Here is a 19,020-nt window from a genome sequence, read left to right on the forward strand (position 1 = left end):
GCAATCTCTAGTTCATTGGGTCCATTAGTTAGATGGAGGGGGGGGGGGGGTGATACATGGGCCACATTTGGCTCTACTCCAGTTAGGGCCCAGGCTTTGTGTTTGAATTTCCAATGCGCACCTCCCAATGGTCTATTAGACCATGGAGACATATTATATATTTCCTCAAAAATATAGAAGTGATATTAAATTTAGTTACGAAATATATTTTAGGACTTATTGTGTTTTAAAAGTATATGAAGTTGCGCTGTAGTAATTTGATATTTGAACATTCTAGTGTTTGCCTTAGGTCAAAAAAATTTCAACATTCCAGTGTTTGCATTAGGTACACAAAATTTCAACATTCTAGTATTGGCCTTAGGTACACAAACTTTCAACATTCCAGTGTTTCACTCGGTACAGAAAATTTCAACATTCTAGTGTTTGCCTTAGGTACACAAAATTTCAACACTCTAGAGTTTGCTTTAGACACACAAAATCACCATACTTTTCATCAAATTTTTAAAGTCCGCCTATCTTTCGAGCACCATTTTTTCGCCCAATTCATAATTGCCCAGTTGTTGTCGCCCAGTTGGCTGTCGCCAGGTTGACGCCTCTTGCAACGTCAACACCAGCACTACGCATGCGCAAAAGTGTGCATATAAAGGAAAGCAGCGGCCAACGAATAGCGTGATCACACACTTGTAGAAGTAAAGATCTAAAGCACTTTCAAGTTACTGAGCATTCGGTATGTGTTTTTCTATCTACTAACCCTTCCTTTTTAGTCTTATAGTTTAATTTTCTGTAATTTATCCTTTACACATTTAAAAGCTGGGTTTTTTTATATATAAGATTTATTAATTTTTTTTAGAAATAGCTTTCAGTTTGTGTTAATTTAAAAACTGAAACATCCTCCTCAATTAGTATGCTTTAAAACAATTAGTATTAAGATCATTATTTTCAAGGGCTCGTATTTAATTAGAAGGAGAAAAAATTTCGCATGATAATCTGTATAGAGCTAGAGACTTTCGGAATGTCGTCCTTGTGTACCAACTTGGATCAGGAGATTCAAAGACTTTATCCGCAAACACCATCTAGTGCAGAGCGTTAGCCCGAAAGACAATGGCCCGAATGTCTTAGCCCAAAAAACAACTGCTCAAATGCCGTTAGTCCCTAGGAGTCAATTTGTGTGGGTGTTCTGTGGTACACCAGTTGTGGTGTGGGAGTTGTGTGGTATACCAATTGTGTGGGAGTTGTGTGATAGACCAGTTGTGTGGTACACCAGTTGTGTGGGAGTTGTGTGGTACACCAATTGTGTGGGAGTTGTGTGGTAGACCAGTTGTAGGGGAGTTGTGTGGTAGACCAGTTGTGTGGGAGTTGTGTGGTATACCAATTGTGTGGGAGTTGTGTGGTAGACCAGTTGTAGGGGAGTTGTGTGGTAGACCAGTTGTGTGGTACACCAGTTGTGTGGGAGTTGTGTGGTATATCAATTGTGTGGAAGTTTTGTGGTAGACCAGTTGTAGGGGAGTTGTGTGGTAGACCAGTTGTGTGGTATATCAGTTGTGAGGGAAATGTGTGGTAGACCAGTTGTGTGGTAGACCAGTTGTGTGGGAGTTGTGTGGTACACCAATTGTGTGGGAGTTGTGTGGTAGACCAGTTGTGTGGTACACCAGTTGTGTGGGAGTTGTGTGGTACACCAATTGTGTGGGAGTTGTGTGGTAGACCAGTTGTGTGGTAGACCAGTTGTGTGGGAGTTGTGTGGTACACCAATTGTGTGGGAGTTGTGTGGTAGACCAGTTGTGTGGTAGACCAGTTGTGTGGGAGTTGTGTGGTACACCAGTTGTGTGGGAGTTGTGTGATAGACCAGTTGTGTGGGAGTTGTGTGGTATATCAATTGTGTGGAAGTTTTGTGGTAGACCAGTTGTAGGGGAGTTGTGTGGTAGACCAGTTGTGTGGGAGTTGTGTAATAGACCAGTTGTGTGGTATATAAGTTGTGAGGAAAATGTGTGGTAGACCAGTTGTATGGTAGACCAGTTGTGTGGAAGTTGTGGGGTACGCCAATTGAGTGGGAGTTGTGTAATAGACCAGTTGTGTGGTAGACCAGTTGTGTGGTAGACCAGTTGTGTGGTAGACCAGTTGTGTGGTAGACCAGTTGTGTGGTAGACCAGTTGTGGGGGAGTTGTGAGGTAGACCGGTTGTGTGGGAGTTGTGTGGTAGACCAGTTGTGTGGTAGACCGGTTGTGTGGGAGTTGTGAGGTAGACCGGTTGTGTGGTAGACCGGTTGTGTGGGAGTTGTGAGGTAGACCGGTTGTGTGGGAGTTGTGTGGTAGACCAGTTGTGGGGGAGTTGTGTGGTAGACCAGTTGTGGGGGAGTTGCGGGGTAGACCAGTTGTGTGGTAGACCGGTTGTGTGGGAGTTGTGTGGTAGACCAGTTGTGGGGGAGTTGTGTGGTAGACCAGTTGTGGGGGAGTTGCGGGGTAGACCAGTTGTGTGGTAGACCAGTTGTGGGGGAGTTGTGTGGTAGACCGGTTGTGTGGGAGTTGTGTGGTTCGCCAATTGTGTGGGAGTTGTGTAATAGACCAGTTGTGTGGTAGACCAGTTGTGTGTTAGACCAGTTGTGGGGGATTTGTGAGGTAGACCGTTTGTTTGGGAGTTGTGTGGTAGACCAGTTGTGTGGTAGATCAGTTGTGGGGTAGACCAGTTGGGTGGTAGACCAGTTGTGGGGTAGACCAGTTGTGTTGGGGTTGTGGGGTACACCAATTGTGAGGGAGTTGTGTGGTACACCAGTTGTGTGGTAGACCAGTTGTGTGGAGAGAGGGGGTTCTATCAGTTGTGTGGAGAGAGGAGTCTGATACATGTGCAGCATCTGGCCCCTCTCATGCTTCGAGCGTGGATTTCAAAAGCGCTATTTTCATGTCTACTTGACTATGTAGCCATATTAACTCAACCATCTTTTTCCTTCTTTAGCACATTAAAAAATATTTAAAAAAATAAATGATTAAATATAAAAAAATAATGCAGGGTAAAGAAATTTTAGCTCAACACACGAGAGTATTTTTAATGTTTTTTTTTTTTTAAATTCTATTCTACTAGAAAACATCATGGGATCTCAATCCGTCATTCGTGGTGTCGTCTGGTTACTTCTTGTCTGCCTGTTCACGGTACAGTCTAAACCTTCAATGGAAGAGGACGAGGCGGGTTTGGCACGGCGGGACGAGGAACTCCCTGGAGAGTTGCAGCTGCGCCAGGACTACGGCGACGGTGGCGATGGAGGAGAGGGACCTGCAGAAGAGCCACCTGCTGACGGAGCTGAACCCACAGAAGAGCCACCTGCTGACGGAGCTGAACCCCCAGCAGAGCCACCAGCGGACGATGAACCAGCAGCTACTCACCACGAAGAAACCACTCATGCTGCCCCCAAGAATTCTCCCACTGCCCCCAAGAATTCTCCCACCAAGCCGAGCTCTAGCAAAACCGAAGCTAAGCCTAAAAGTATACTGGGCTCCTTAAAGGAAAGTATTAGGGGTATCTTTTGGTCTGTATGTGACATAGCATTTAAATTTCTTAGGATTGGCGCTAATGTGGTTGACGAGACTATTGTAAATTCCTTCGCTGATTAAATGCTATGCATGTCCCTTTGAAAACGACATGTATGTTCCAGTATATTTTGGTTGAATAAAACAAAGTGGCCAATATGTCTGCATTGTGTTTGTTGAGCGATTATTTATAAAAAAAAAGTACATGTACACATTAAAAACACACGTAGCAGTAAGGCAACGAAAATACGACACACAGAACATTTAATTACATAGGTCATTTCTAGTCCAACTAAGTACGTTGCAACCTATACTGGGCATTTCTTACTCCAAAATATTACATGTTTACTCTAAGGATTTTTCTTACTATGTCCTTTATTACTCTAATAAAGGACATATCTTATTATGATTCAGACATTTATTACTTTATTACTCAAAGGACATTTCTTACTACAGCGATCATTTCTTACCTCAATATTTCTTCACCAAATGGAATACAACTATTTCCCATCTATTCCATTAAAGGACTTGTCTTACTCCAAAACTGGAGATTTATGATCACAACGCGTCATATTTGCTAACCCACTAGCCGAGATGTATTTTCAGTACTTATCTGTGTTTATCTACCCCTTTATCCGTTTCCAATACGCCATAAGACACTACAGACCTTTCCAATACAACAATTTGACAATATAGTAGCAATTGGGTAAACGATAGGGTTGGAAAAAGACTCAAATCACGTACGTTCCTATCCTGTCCACAGAAAAAAATCCACAGCAACTGAAATCAGAAAACAAACTTTTACTTCTTTAAGAATTAATAGCCGACTAGCGTACCTGCCCCCCGCGCGTTGCCGCGGGGATAGAAGAAAGTTTGACGAAATATATTAGAAGAATTTCACCAACGCGTTACCAATTATATGTTCTTAGACGCGTGACATTCTTTTCTAAAAATGAGTTATTTAAATGTAAACAATGCCTGCGCTTCCATCCTGATGGCACACCGCCTCGAACTGGTGGGATGGCTTGTGTGCCCCAGCGACCCCCAGAGCTATGCCGGCGGGAGCCTAGTGCTCCTGGCAGGTCTAACCAAGTCGGACAGATCTGCGCGGGAGGGGCCAGACCAAACGTTGTGTCCTGGTCCTGTGGGTAGGGGCCAGACCAAACGTTGTGTCCTGGTCCTCCAGTTTGGGGGTTGTGCGATGGGCTAACTACTCATCCACATAAAACAAAATATAGTTACAGAAACCGAAGCCTAATCTGAAATAAATCCAGTCCTCGGAAGAACCAGGGCTCCACTTAGGAGAAGTATGACGCAATGCAGCCAAATCCGCAAGGAAGCTACAGAGCCGACCCCCCTTCTTCAACCGAGGAAAACTAAATTCACAGCCCTAAAACTACTGTCGCAAAAGAAACCTATCCTCATAGGAACATGGAACGTCAGAACACTATGGGAAGCAGGGAAGTGTGCACAGGCAGTGAAAGAAATGCAACAGTATCATCTTACAGTGCACGGCCTGTGCGAAACAAGATGGAACACCTTTGGAGAGACAAAATTCCAGACGGGAGAAACACTGCTATACTCGGGAAAAGAAAATGAGGACGACCCACGAGAGGCAGGCGTAGCCTTGCTATTGACAAAGGAAGCAACAAAAAGCCTGATGGAACGGGAACCTGTATCTGATCGAATAATTAAAGCTAGATTTGAATCCAGGTTTCAAAAGACCCCCATTATCATGTGCTATGCTCCTACAAACAACGAAGACGAGGAAGAAAAAGACCGCTTCTACGAAGAGCTTTAGTCGGTGGTTGATAAGGTACCCACGCGCGACATGCTGATCCTCATGGGTGATTTAAATGCCAAAGTAGGCAAAGACAACAGAGGCTGGGAAATGGAGATGGGAACCAATGGCCTAGGAGAAATGAATGAAAATGGTGAACTCTTCACAGACTTTTGTGCCTCAAATGAGCTTACTATCGGCGGTACACTCCCCCCCCCCCGAAGTTGTCATAAAGCCACCTGGATATCACCAGATCATCATACCGAAAACCAGATTGATCATGTCGCAGTAAGGCGTCGTTGGAGGGCCTCACTGCAGGATGTGAGAACAAAGCGAGGAGCCGACATAGGATCCGACCACCACCTGGTTGTTGCTAAACTGAAGATGAAGCTAAAGGCGAAGTAGATGCAACATGAAGTTGATCCACGAAGAAGATTTGATGTAAGTAAACTTAAGACGCACGATAACAGAACAAATTTTCAGGTCACCCTAAAGAATCGGTTTGAAGCTCTACAGACAGAAGAAAAAGATTTTGATTCAGTTGAACACACCTGGGAAGTATTTAAGCAAGCCACTGGTGAAGCCTGCGAGGAGGCTCTAGGAGGTAGAGCGCCCAACAGGAAGCCCTGGATCACAGATGATACATGGCAGAAGGTGGAAGAAAGAAAAAGCCTAAAGAGCGAACTAAATCAAGCAAAAACACGGCATCAGAAACAAGCAGCAGCCTCTCGATATAACGAAAAGGCTAAAGAGGTGAAAATGAAACTATGAAATGACAAGAGATTGTTTATAAATGAAATGGCAGAGCAGGCCAAAACAGCTGCCAGTAAGGGAGATGTCAAGACGCTCTATGCAACAACTAGAGCTCTGAGTGGGAGGAAAACCAATCCCAACAGGCCAGTGAGGAGCAAAAATGGTAAACTTCTAACGTCGATTGAGGAAGAATTGGCACGATGGAGAGAGCACTTCCAGGAATTACTAAACGGTCCAGCACCCCAAGATCCACCAGACCTGGAGCCAGGGGAACCCCTTAACATCAATACCGAGGAAATCACCAGACAGGAAATTCTCAACGCTTTAAATGGATTGAAGAGTGGCAAGGCAGCAGGACCAGATAATATCCCAGCAGAGGCATTAAAACAAGGTGGAGAAGAAGTAGTAAATCGACTTCATAAATTACTTAACTTAGTCTGGAACACAGGACAGATCCCAACCGATTGGAAGAGGGGCCTCCTTGTGAAGTTGCCTAAGAACGGTGACTTATCTCAGTGTGGAAAATGGAGGGGCATTACCTTGTTGTCCGTACCAGGAAAAGTCTTCTGCAGAGTCCTATTACAAAGAATGAGGAAAGGAATTGATGGGATCCTTCGTGAAGAACAAGCTGGCTTCAGGGCCAACAGGTCATGTAACGACCAAATATTTGTCTTGCGCACTATAGTGGAACAGTCCCTGGAGTGGAATTCGTCTCTCTACATCAACTACATAGATTTCGAGAAAGCATTTGATAGCATCCACCATCCATCATTATGGAAGATACTAGAGCTATATGGCTTTCCAGGAAAAGTCATAAACATACTTAAGGACATGTACTATGATAACCAATGCTGTGTGCGACACGAAAATCAGCAAAGTGAATGGTTCAAGGTAAAAACAGGAGTCAGACAGGGCTGTGTCATCTCACCTGTCATCTTTTTGGTGGTAATAGACTGGATTATGAGAAGAGCCACTGAGGATAAGCCAAGAGGAATTGTTTGGGAACTTACCAACCACCTAGAGGACTGCGACTTTGCTGATGACTTGGCTTTACTTTCACATGCCCAAAAAGACATCCAAGCGAAAACCACAAGAATAGAGCAAATTGCCAAAAGCGTTGGGCTAAAGATAAACTCCGGAAAAACCAAGCTAATGAAAATAAAAACCAAAAGTGCTCTCAAGACCTTTGCGAATGGAGCAGAGCTAGAAGAGGTCGAAGACTTTGAGTACCTCGGCAGCTATATATCAGCAAATGGCAGCATGGAGAAAGAAATTGTCACCAGAATAGCAATGGCAGCACAAGCTTTCAACAGACTCGTAAGATCTGGAAATCATCCTCACTGCAGCAGAGAACTAAAATAAGGATCTATAAGTCTAATGTACGTTCTGTACTCCTCTATGCTGCAGAGTCATGGAAACTAAACAAGAAAGTAGACAGCCGACTCAGAGGCTTTGAAAGAAGATCCCTCCAACGCATCCTCAGGATAAAGTGGGACGACAAAGTCCCGAACAAGGAAATATGGCGAAGGACAGGATTAAACGACATTGTCTCAGAAGTTAGAACGAGGAGATGGAGATGGCTGGGCCATGTCCTACGCATGAACAAAAAAAGACTCCCCAACATGGCGCTGAAGTGGAACCCACCCGGAAAGAGAAGTAGAGGAAGACCACAGGGAACATGGAGGAGGGAGATGGAAGAAGAAGTACAGGCTACTGGCAAAACCTGGCATGAACTAAAGTGGCTCGCCCAGGACAGGGTGGAATGGCGGAGATTTGTTGTTGCCCTATACTCCACAGGGAGTGATGAGGATTAAGTAAGTAAAAGTACCTTGTTGTCCATATCAAGTAAAGTCCTTACCAGAGTTATTTAGGACAGAATGAAAGAGGTGGTTGACCTTAAGCTAAGAGAGGAACAAGCAGGGTCCAGGAAGGAAAGATCTTGTACAGATCAAATAGTCACTCTTAGAATTATTGTAGAACAGACGATAGAATGGCAGGCCCGCTTTACATCTGCTTTGTTGACTTTGAGAAGGCCTTTGATAGTGTGGATAGTGTAGAATCTGTTGAGACACTATGGTGTACCTGCTAAGTTAGTGGAAATAATCCAGCAGCTTTACAATGGATTTTCATGCCAAGTTAGCCATGCTGGGAAACTGTCTAAAGTGTTCCAGGTCAACACAGGTGTAAGACAAGGATGTCTGCTGTCGCCCCTCCTCTTCTTGGTGGTTCTCGATTGGGTGACACGCACAGCCTATGCCAGTTCTGGAAAAGGTATTCAGTGGACACTCACAGGGAAACTAGAAGATCTGGAGTTTGCAGATGATCTTGCCTTACTCTCGCACAGGCTACAAGACATGCAAGAAAAAGTTGATGCATTAGGAGCCATCTCTCAGCGCGTAGGTCTCAAGATCAACAAAGAAAAGACAGAAGTGATGAGAATTAACAATAACCAGGATGCCCCAGTGACAATAGACGGAAGAAAGGTAAATGATGTGCAAGAGTTTGTCTACCTTGGCAGCAAGATCAGCAAAACGGGAGGTACATAGGAGGACATACGTGCTAGAGTTGATAGAGCCCGCTGCGCTTTCACAGTCCTGCGATCCATATGGAAAAGTTCGGCCACCTGCATTACCAAAAAAATTAGGATATTTAACTATAATGTCAAGGCAGTTCTGCTGTATGGAGCAGAGACATGGAGAGTCTCCAAAGCTAGCACAGCAAAGATACAGAACTTTATGAATAGATGCCTTAGACAGATATTGAAACTGAGATGGCAGGACAAAGTGCCGAACATAGAACTATGGAGGAAAGCTATGCAGGAGCCGTTGGGTGCGCAAATAAGAAGGAGGAAGTGGCGCTGGGTGGGTAACACACTGCGAAAGGCTCACCCAAATTTTACACTCCAAGCGCTTGAGTCGAACCCCCAGGGAAAGCGGAAAAGAGGGCGCCCAAGACAGACCTGGAGGCGGAGTCTTCTTGAAAAACTGAAGCCAAAATGGATGTCTTGGGAGACATATCCTTAAAACTAACGCTGAGAGAAAATTTAGCTTTATAATGGGGTCATCCATAAATGACGTCACGTTTTTTTGACGATTTTTAAGTCTCCCCTTCACTCCGTCACACAACGTCACAAAAAACCACCCCCCCCCCCAAAAAATGACGTCACACCTCAGCCTACAACTCCCCGCAAAATTTCAGTTGAATTTTTCTTAAAATACGATATTTTTCCAAAATCTCGTCTGAACTATGTCAGCATAGAGTATTTTAATTTTAATCTATTCCTATTACAATTTATTAAAATGATTTGACGTCTAAAATTTGTTTTCTAACATTGCTTTTTTTATAATACAAAAGTGTGACGTCACAACATCTGAACCTCCCCCCCCCTTCCCTCCCCCTCATCCCATACCGTCACAAAATTACGGACCCCCTCCCCCTACGCGAGTGACGTCATTTATGGGCGACTCCAATGCGTTAAACTCTAATGGAAGACAAATTTGTTGTGATAATTATAAAATAAAAATATTTTTTTCAACTTTTAGGTGTGTTTTTACATACGAATATACCATTACATTAGTTAACGTCTTTAAATAAAAAATTTGTATATAACATTTCGGGTAAAAAGAACACCGTTCTATTCACAAATACGTATTTCTCAGTTCCACATAATATACTGCAGATGCTCTGATCTAGCGTAACCGACAAAAAAAAAAAAAAAAAAAAACGAAAAAAAAAAAAAACAACACAAACTGCTGCGTTTTAGTAGAATACTAGACTACCCGTCATCCCTTGCATAACTGTGGGTTTCAGAAGTCATCCATAAAAAAACATCACGTCTGTCACTTATCGTCACAAAAAAACAGACCCCACATTCAAATAGACGTCACACCTCAGACGTTTTTGTCTTATAAAAACACCTATTGCGGCTTAGCATGGGTCTGACAACACTATCCCTTTAAATGCTGAGATCACAAAAACAGGTCAACTCTACTTCACTGCCAGTGCCCCCCCAACTTAGACATGTTCTTGTCTTTTAAAACACCGATCAGAGTTTCTTCCAGACATCTCGGGGGGGGGGGGGGAGGTGAGAGGAGGAGGGCTACACCCCCCCCCCCACGAAGAAAGTCTACCGCCCCCCCCCTATCCCGGAGAAAAAAGTCTGGAAGAAACACTGACACTATCATAGGCTGAGCATAGGTCTGACAACATTACCCCTTCATATGCTGACGTCACAGGTGAACTCATGGCTCTGACCACACTATTCCTTCATATGCCAAGAACACAGAAACAGGTGAACTCTACTTCGCCTGCCCCGTGTCCTGCCAAGTCCCGATAGACATCTTTATCATTCACATCTATATAAAAAAATACAAAAAAAAATAATATTTACAAGATGTGTTTCGAACCCGTACCACACACACGGTTAGCGATTACACTATCAACTCACCTATCTGGAAAGTTATCATTGTAAGCAAATTTAGCGGTATAGAATCCTTCTATGAAACTTAAGTTACGCAAATAGGCCCTAGATAGAGCATTTCAAATGTAATATTATCCCAAATTAGCCTATTCCAAAGCTAAACAAACAAAGATTTATATAAGGTAAAATATTAAGGCCTGAAATAGTTTAATATATCTAGACAGAGATAGATCTAGAATTTACGTTAAGTCTATAATTTTGCAAAATTAGCGGCATAGAAGCCGCGTATGAATCTTAAGTTACACAAATAGGCCCTAGATCGAGCATTTCCAAATTAGCATATTCCACAGCTAAACAAACAAAGATTTATATAAAATAATTAAGACCTGAAATAGTTTAGTATATAGATGCTAGGTTCTAGATGTAGAATTTACGTTCAGTCTAGATTCTACATCTAGAATCTAGATTTGATCTAAATTTTAGATAGATCTAGATTCTAGTTCTAGTTCTAGATCTAGATATATGCATTCTCGAATAAGATGATCATTGAAGCTAAACAAACATTTATATAAAATAATTAAGTCCTGAAATAGATTCTAGATGTAGAATTTACATAAATCTAGTGACCTTGATCTAGATCTAGACTTCTAGATCTAGATCTAGATTCATAACTTTTCTTCCTTCGACAGTTGATCTGTAGACCTAGAGAAATTGATTGTAAAACTAAATGAAAAAGACAATTGAAAATTGATATAAGTGTTGGAACGTAATAAATACAGCAAACGGACGTATTGTTAAAGTTATAACGTTTAGAACGCGTTAAACATTGGAATAGGAACACAATCTTCTTCAATAGAAGCCGCCATTTATTGTACTAAAAAGTAAACAAATCATGTGAAGTCACTATTCCCACAAAGTAAAGTCAATGTTTTAAACTTTTAAAATTAATGTGGTTAATCTACCTATGAATAAATCAATAAATTAATTAACGTCTTTAAATAATTTTGTGATTAACAGTCTGTCTGAAAACAGTCTGTCTGAAAACAAAAATTGTTCTCTACCTACATACTATTTTGAAGCTCTCCACATAGAGCAGGATCTCTCCAGTAGTCAATCAAACAAAAAAAAAAAACAAATAAATATTCAAACATGTAAACAAACTTGAGTTTTAGCAGTATAGAGATAGATAGATAGCAAAAACAACAATACAAGACTAGCGTAAGCGTTAGTTAGCTAGGGCTGCCTATGGAATTATGTATTTGATAAAGTATAATTAAAATTTCATTGTTTATAGTAATTAAACATGTTCGCATATATTGAAACCTGCCAATACATTTTTTTAGGCTATACCAACGCGAACAATGTAAGGCGGTTTAGGAGTGATTTTGGTTTGTTTTTTGTTCAACTAAACAATCAAGCACAAAAAATAATCTTGAACAAATGACGCCGTAAGCTATTCAACATTCAGGGTAGGGAACGGTAAAGGTCAAGGTTAGCTCAAAGACACATACTACTTCGGTAAGGGGGTCATCAAAAAAAACAACAACAAAAAAACAACAACGTCGCGTTTTTAAAAATGATTTTTTTCCTTCTCCATCGTCACACATCGTCACATGAATCACAACCCATTTTCTTCTAAGAGTGTGACGTCGTTTATGGACTACCCCTAAAACAAAAAACAAGGAAGCCCTACTACCCCTGAAAAAAAAGCATAAGGAAGCCCTACTACCCCTAAAACAAAACATAAGGATAGATGTACATACATAGATGTACATGTCGAATACAAATATTTCAATATATGAGTGGGACAAAAGATCTCAGTTTAGTAGTGGTTGTTGTCATATCATCATCATCATCATCAACATCATCATCATCGTCATCATCATCGTCATCGTCATCGTCATCATCATCATCATCATCATCATCATCATCATCATCATCATCATCATCATCATCATCATCATTATCATCATCATCATCAACATCATCATCATCAACATCATCATCATCGTCATCATCATCGTCATCATCATCATCATCATCATCATCATCATCATCATCATCAACATCATTATCATCATTGTGGGCACAGGGGCCCGACCACACCTCTCCATCGTATTCGGTTCTGTGCGATTCGTTCAAGTTGGGCCCATGAGATTCCGCCTGCTTCTGCTTCTCCTACAGCTGACCTTTCCAAGTTTGCCTTGGCCTAACTACTCTCTGGTCATGTTGTTAGTTGGTTTATACACGGTGTGTCCAATCCATCCCCATTTCCACGTTTGTATTTCTTCGCGAGTAGGGTCTTACCCAGATTCTCTCCACAGTTTGATATGCCATATGAATAAATAAAAATGTATAGCCTTCAAGGAAGACTACGTCGTCGAGAGGAAGAGCGCATTCTATTCAACTTAGTTCGGACCCCTGGCAGATGAGTCTCGCTATCTGGAGACAGCCAGTGGCGTAGCCAGGATCGTCTCAAAAAAAAGGGGGGGGGGTTCCAATTTTTACCCGGGGACAAACTTTCAATTTGCACCCCCCCCCCTCAAACGTTCGATTTGCACCCCCTCATACATTATATATATGTATGTATATATATATATATATATATATATATATATATATATATATATATATATATATATATATATATATATATTTATATATTTATATATATATATATATATATACCGAGGGGTCTACGCCACTGGAGACAGCAACCCATCTAGAAGAGAAACTCCTATATCAAACGGCTTATGTCTTGCAGTTTGTTCTTGTATGGACAGAAACTATTCCGAAGTTGGAATCAACCGGCCCTATGGCACATATCATGCTCTTTCTTCAAGTAGCAGTTAAGAATGCTCAAATGAAAAAAAAAACAAATTAATAAAAAGTCTAGTGACAATTTAAGCGCAATTTCCTTATGTTATCCATAACAATTTTTAATTTTTTGTGACCAAACGAAAGGATATTTTTTTGCGCTAAAAAAAAAGACAACTATATTAACCTATATCAACGGAAATAGTTTTATTTTAACGAGTAGGCCTACACGATGCTCAGTTTTAAAAAAAAGTAGTACATATCATCCTAGGCCTACACGATGCTCAGTTTAAAAATTCTTAATTAATTTTTTGTGACCGAACGAAAGGATATTTTTGAAAACTTTCTTCGGCAATATTGTTCTAAATTATGGCAGGAATCGATTGGTAATTGTTTCAAGTCGCTAAGTGGTCTGGTTGCTGAGATATGGGCCAAAACTGCATTTTTTCGAGGTTTTATGCTTTTCCGGGAAATCCAGGAAGGAATTCCGGGAATTGTTTTGGCCCACAATCATCCTCGGAACTTGCTTAACATATTTGCTTTTGGAACTAGTCCTCGATATTGCTTCGTTGAGGAGGAGATACGACTTAAAGCTGCGGACACACATCCATCCATTGCGGACACACATCCATCCATCCATCCATCCAGAAATGACGAGTTAATAATCGCAATTCCTGTAAGGAAATAACGCTAACAACCTCACACATATTTTATTAACTACAAATTAAGACATCCAAAATACCTCATATTTTGCATTTATATGATAATTCTGTCCTCGTATATTTTAAAGAATCAAAATAATTTAATATAACATTCCTACCTAACTACACAAGAGTTAGCTATTTCTCTTGTAATTAGCAAGTTATCGATAATTGAGTCTATCGTTACACAGTGTTAAACCTGTGAATTCACATTTGTACACATAACCAAGATGGCGACATAAACTGGGTTCAAACTATTTCAACAAATGGCGTACAGTGATGATCAATGACTAACTAATCCATGTCGGTGAGTTGGTGGATAAAAATTTACCTTTGTAGTGTTTTTATTTATTTTTCAATGATTATCAAAAAATAAGGATTAATCAAAATGTTAATTTTTGTAAGTTTCTAGCTGATTCAAGCAGTTCAATGGTATTATTTAACACTGTTTCAATCGACAAAATACTATTTCCTGAGTGAACAGTTGTCAGGAGACTGAATCCAAGGCTCATGTTATGCAGTTTTAATGAAATCACCGAGAGTAATTTGATCCCAAGTTTGTTTAAATGCTGCTCAAAAGCGAATGTTGTATGGTTATCAGTATACGATAGCTGCGACTTCATAAAAAGGCGCCATTACAGATACCCTTATTATTCATTATACAAATATATAGTCATATATATATATATATATATATATATATATATATATATATATATATATATATATATATATATATATTACAGCATTGTTGTATTAGTAATAGTTGTTGTAGTTGTGGTAATAGCTATTGTAAAAGTTGTAGTTTTATTTGTTGTTGTAATAGTTGTTGTAGTGGTGGTTGTAGTAATTTGGTTGATGTTTTAGAAGAAGCGGCAGTTGTTGCAGTAGCAGTAGTCGTAGCATTTCTAGTTGTTTCAGTGGTAGATTTAAACCCAGAAGAAGTTGTTCCATCCTTTGATTAAACTCACCCTTTTTATATACACATACGCAGTTGATAAAAGGTCAATTTTATAATTTTAATGTGATTGGAATATTAGCTCAACGCGACATAATTTTATGTTGTTTTTTTTTAAATTCTATTTCAACAGAAAAAAAAATCATGTGTTCTAAGCTTGTTGTACACGGTATCATCTGCCTGTTTCTTGTCGTCTTGATTATGGTGCAGTCGAAACCTTTCAAGGCAGAGGACGGTGGTGGTGACGCGATGAAGGACGATGACGGCGATAGTGTGGGGAGGAGGGAAGAGGACGATGGTAGTGTGGGGAGGAGGGACGATGGTGGTGTGGTGATGAAGGACGATGACGGCGATAGTGTGGGGAGGAGGGACAAAGACGGAGGTAGTGTGGCTATGACGGACGGGGAAACTGTACCAGAACTACAGCCGAGGTGTTGTGAGGAAGAACCCGTATGGCAAGACGAAAGCAAGACTAGTGACAGTATTAGCACAAGTTCTAGCACCAGCACTAGCACCAGTTTTAGGACCAGTCCTAGCACCAGCACTAGCACCAGTTTTAGGATAGGTTCTAGCACCAGCTCCAGTTTTAGGACAGGTTCAAGCACCAGCACCAGTTTTAGGACAGGTTCAAGCACCAGCTCCAGTTTTAGGACCAGTCTTAGCACCAGCACTAGCTCCAGTTTTAGGACAGGTTCAAGCACCAGCTCCAGTTTTAGGACAGGTTCAAGCACCAGCACTAGTTTTAGGACCAGTCCTAGCACCAGCACTAGCTCCAGTTTTAGGACAGGTTCAAGCACCAGCACTAGCCCCAGTTTTAGGACAGGTTCAAGCACCAGCACCAGTTTTAGGACCAGTCCTAGCACCAGCACTAGCTCCAGTTTTAGGACAGGTTCAAGCACCAGCACTAGCCCCAGTTTTAGGACCAGTCCTAGCACCAGCACTAGCTCCAGTTTTAGGACAGGTTCAAGCACCAGCACTAGCCCCAGTTTTAAGACAGGTTCTAGCACCAGCTCCAGTTTTAGGACCAGTCCTAGCACCAGCACTAGCTCCAGTTTTAGGACAGGTTCAAGCACCAGCACCAGTTTTAGGACCAGTCCTAGCACCAGCACTAGCATCAATTTTAGGACCAATCCTAGCACAAGCACTAGTTCCAGTTTTAGGACCAGTCCTAGCACCAGCACCAGCACCAGTTTTAGGACAGTTTCAAGCACTAGCACCAGTTTTAGGACCAGTCCTAGCACCAGCACTAGCATCAATTTTAGGACCAGTCCTAGCACCAGCACTAGCTCCAGTTTTAGGACCAGTCCTAGCACAACCATTAGTGCCAGACAAAGCACCAGTAGGAGCAGTGGAACTAGCAGTCGACTTAGCACCCTCCGTAGCATCAGTACAAGCACCAGACTTACCACCAATCCAAACAGCGGAACTAGCAGCGAGCCTAGCATCAAACCTAACCCGACCAGCAAGCCCTGCAGTAACGATGATCCAAATTTAAATTTAAAGGGATCAATTAGATGTTTGTTTGCTGCAGCTATTGAGTTAGCATTTGGTCTCATGAAAGTAGGCATGGAAATAGCGTCCGAGAAAATACTTGCTACATTTTGATTATTGAAACAAATAAGTTATGTATAAAAAGACATGTCTGTTCTGACATTTTAGTTGAATAAAATAAACAAACCAATTTTTATCTTCCACGTTGTGTTTGTTAACCGATTATTTCTTAAATTAATTATCATATCTATAAAAAAAGTTGGGTTAGACTACACTTAGAAAAGCATAAATAAAATACAGAATAGTACTTACCCTAACACATGATAAACTCTACGTACACAAGACATTTCGTAGCCCAATAATGGACATTTTCTAAATAAACTTGACATTTCTTACTCAAAAAACAGGACCTTTCTTACTTCAATTCAGACATTTTTTACTCCAGGATAGGACATGTCTTATTCCAATATAGGCAGTGGCGTAGCGAGGTCGGGTGTCACCCGGTGCGGCACTTAATGGTGTCACCCCCTGAGGCGTAGCGACCCTTCCCGGGGACAAACTTTCAAGTTTTCGATTTGCACCCCCCCCCTCAAACTTTTGATTTGCACCCCCCTCAAGTTATCGATTTGCACCCCCCTCAAGTTTTTCTCTATATATTTTGCTATTTTTTGCCTTGGTGTCACCCCCCCCCTAAATGGTGTCACCCGGTGGGGTCCGCACCCCCGCCCCCCCCCCTCGCTACGCCCCTGAATATAGGACATTTCTTACTTCAATTTAGACATTTCTTACTCCATGACGGTTTTGGGAGGAGAGAGAGGGGGGGGGGGCAGAGCCCCTATGAAAAGATGCCTGGAAGAATCTCTGACTGTGAAACTCTCTGCTCCGCTTGGTCGCAACTCAAAGTTCGCTAGTAACGTAGTAAGCCACATTTGAAAGCAAAAATCGTTCGCTCGACGGCTCCTATCTAAATACTAGCCATCGGTACCCGTTACACGTGAATTATAGGCAGTGGCGTAGCGAGGTCGGGTATCACCCGGTGCGGCACTTAATGGTGTCACCCCCCAGAGGCGCAGCGACCCTTCCCGGGGACAAACTTTCAACTTTTCGATTTGCACCCCCCCCCCCCTCAAACTTTCGATTTGCACCCCCCCCCTCAAGTTTTTCTCTATATATTTTGCTATTTTTTGCCTTGGTGTCACCCCCCTAAATGGTGTCACCCGGGTGCGGTCCGCCCCCCCGCCCCCCCCCTCGCTACGCCCCTGATTATATGCCTATATATTTATAATGTTATACTTGTTTGAGAAACATATTTTATAAAATAGTTATTGGTCAAAACGCAATGTGCTTTACTACACGTTGAACGATATTAGTGACAAAGGAAATAAATAACTTTAAAAATACAAAAAAAAACCAACACATTTAAATTATGCCTAGACTACCAATCCTAACCATGTGAGAACTTCTCTCTCTCTCTCTCTGTCCGCAATTTTTTTTTTAGGCGACGTGATCAGTATGTTCAGCAGTGTTTCTTCCAGACTTTTTTCTCCGGGTGGGGGGGGGGGGGGGGGGGAGGGGGGGCACCTGAAATTTTCGGGGGGGGGGGGGGGGCGGTAGACTTTCTTCGGGGGGGGGGGGGGCGGACACTGTTAAAAGTATATATTTTCTATATAAATTATATAAATTTCATTTTGTTCGGGAGGGGGGGGGGGCGGTAAATTTTTTTCGGCCCCCCCCCCCCGAAGAGATGCCTGGAAGAAACTGATGTTCAGCGATATATGGAGAACTTTAAGATACGGACTTGAGTTGAAAATAATATGTTGGATGTTATATATATATATTAAAATTATTAAATTTAAAGAAGGAAAATAAAAATAAAGGTATATTCGAATGTAGAAACGACAATTTTAATTATGCATCGGGAAAAGTCTATATTGTTGTGATAAGAACGCATAAAACAATGACGTCACATGCCACTTGTTTAAACTACAGAAGAACACAAAACTTGCAATTTTAGAATATGAAGAACGGAACTATTTCATTCAAACTTGATTTAGTTCTATAGATCTACTTATCAAGACGTACGCTATGAAATAAAACAACAGCATGTTTTTTTTTGTAATACTTGTTGGTTTATTTAATTAATATAATTGTATACAGTATGTTTTACTTTCTACTGTATTCATTCATCTGGGGTGCTTTTATTCCTATTGTATGCAGTGGCGGAACTAGAAAAAAAGGGCCACCCCGCAAAAAATTTTTTAGGCCCCCCCTTATATATATATATATAATATATATATTATATATATATATATATATATATATATATATATATATATATATATATATATATATATATATATATATATATATACAAACGCAAAATACGAACATAGGATACTCAGTGTTGGCCACTTCGGATTTTGAAAAAAAAAAAATGTTTTTTTTTTCAATTAAAAAAATTACATCAACTTGTCATTTGTTTTAGTCTATTTGGAAAATCAGTTTAAATTTTATTTTTGCCATAAGACGGTTTTAACTTAAGTCGGTCAAAAGTATATAAACCGTGAAAGCTTTGTATAAGTAAT

General features: G+C 41.1%; 2 protein-coding genes across 2 annotated transcripts; both read left to right on the forward strand.

Moving 5' to 3' along the window:
- The first annotated feature begins 576 nt into the window (after positions 1-576).
- Positions 577-3,679, forward strand: LOC131941501 (cytochrome c1-like). The gene is made up of 2 exons (XM_059300770.1): positions 577-727; positions 3,073-3,679. Exon 2 carries the CDS (start codon positions 3,081-3,083, stop codon positions 3,597-3,599), a length of 519 nt encoding a protein of 172 aa, XP_059156753.1. The 5' UTR covers positions 577-727; positions 3,073-3,080; the 3' UTR covers positions 3,600-3,679.
- A 10,538-nt stretch (positions 3,680-14,217) lies between these two features.
- On the forward strand, positions 14,218-16,549 carry LOC131941491 (uncharacterized protein DDB_G0271670). The gene is made up of 2 exons (XM_059300764.1): positions 14,218-14,293; positions 15,078-16,549. The coding sequence occupies exon 2, from the start codon at positions 15,089-15,091 to the stop codon at positions 16,547-16,549; it is 1,461 nt and encodes a 486-aa protein (XP_059156747.1). The 5' UTR covers positions 14,218-14,293; positions 15,078-15,088.
- The last annotated feature ends 2,471 nt before the right edge of the window (positions 16,550-19,020 follow it).

Source organism: Physella acuta, unplaced genomic scaffold (genome assembly GCF_028476545.2).
Source record: "Physella acuta isolate Inbredline_101_S28 unplaced genomic scaffold, ASM2847654v3 ptg000363l, whole genome shotgun sequence".
In the NCBI taxonomy this organism is placed as follows: Eukaryota; Metazoa; Mollusca; class Gastropoda; family Physidae; genus Physella; species Physella acuta.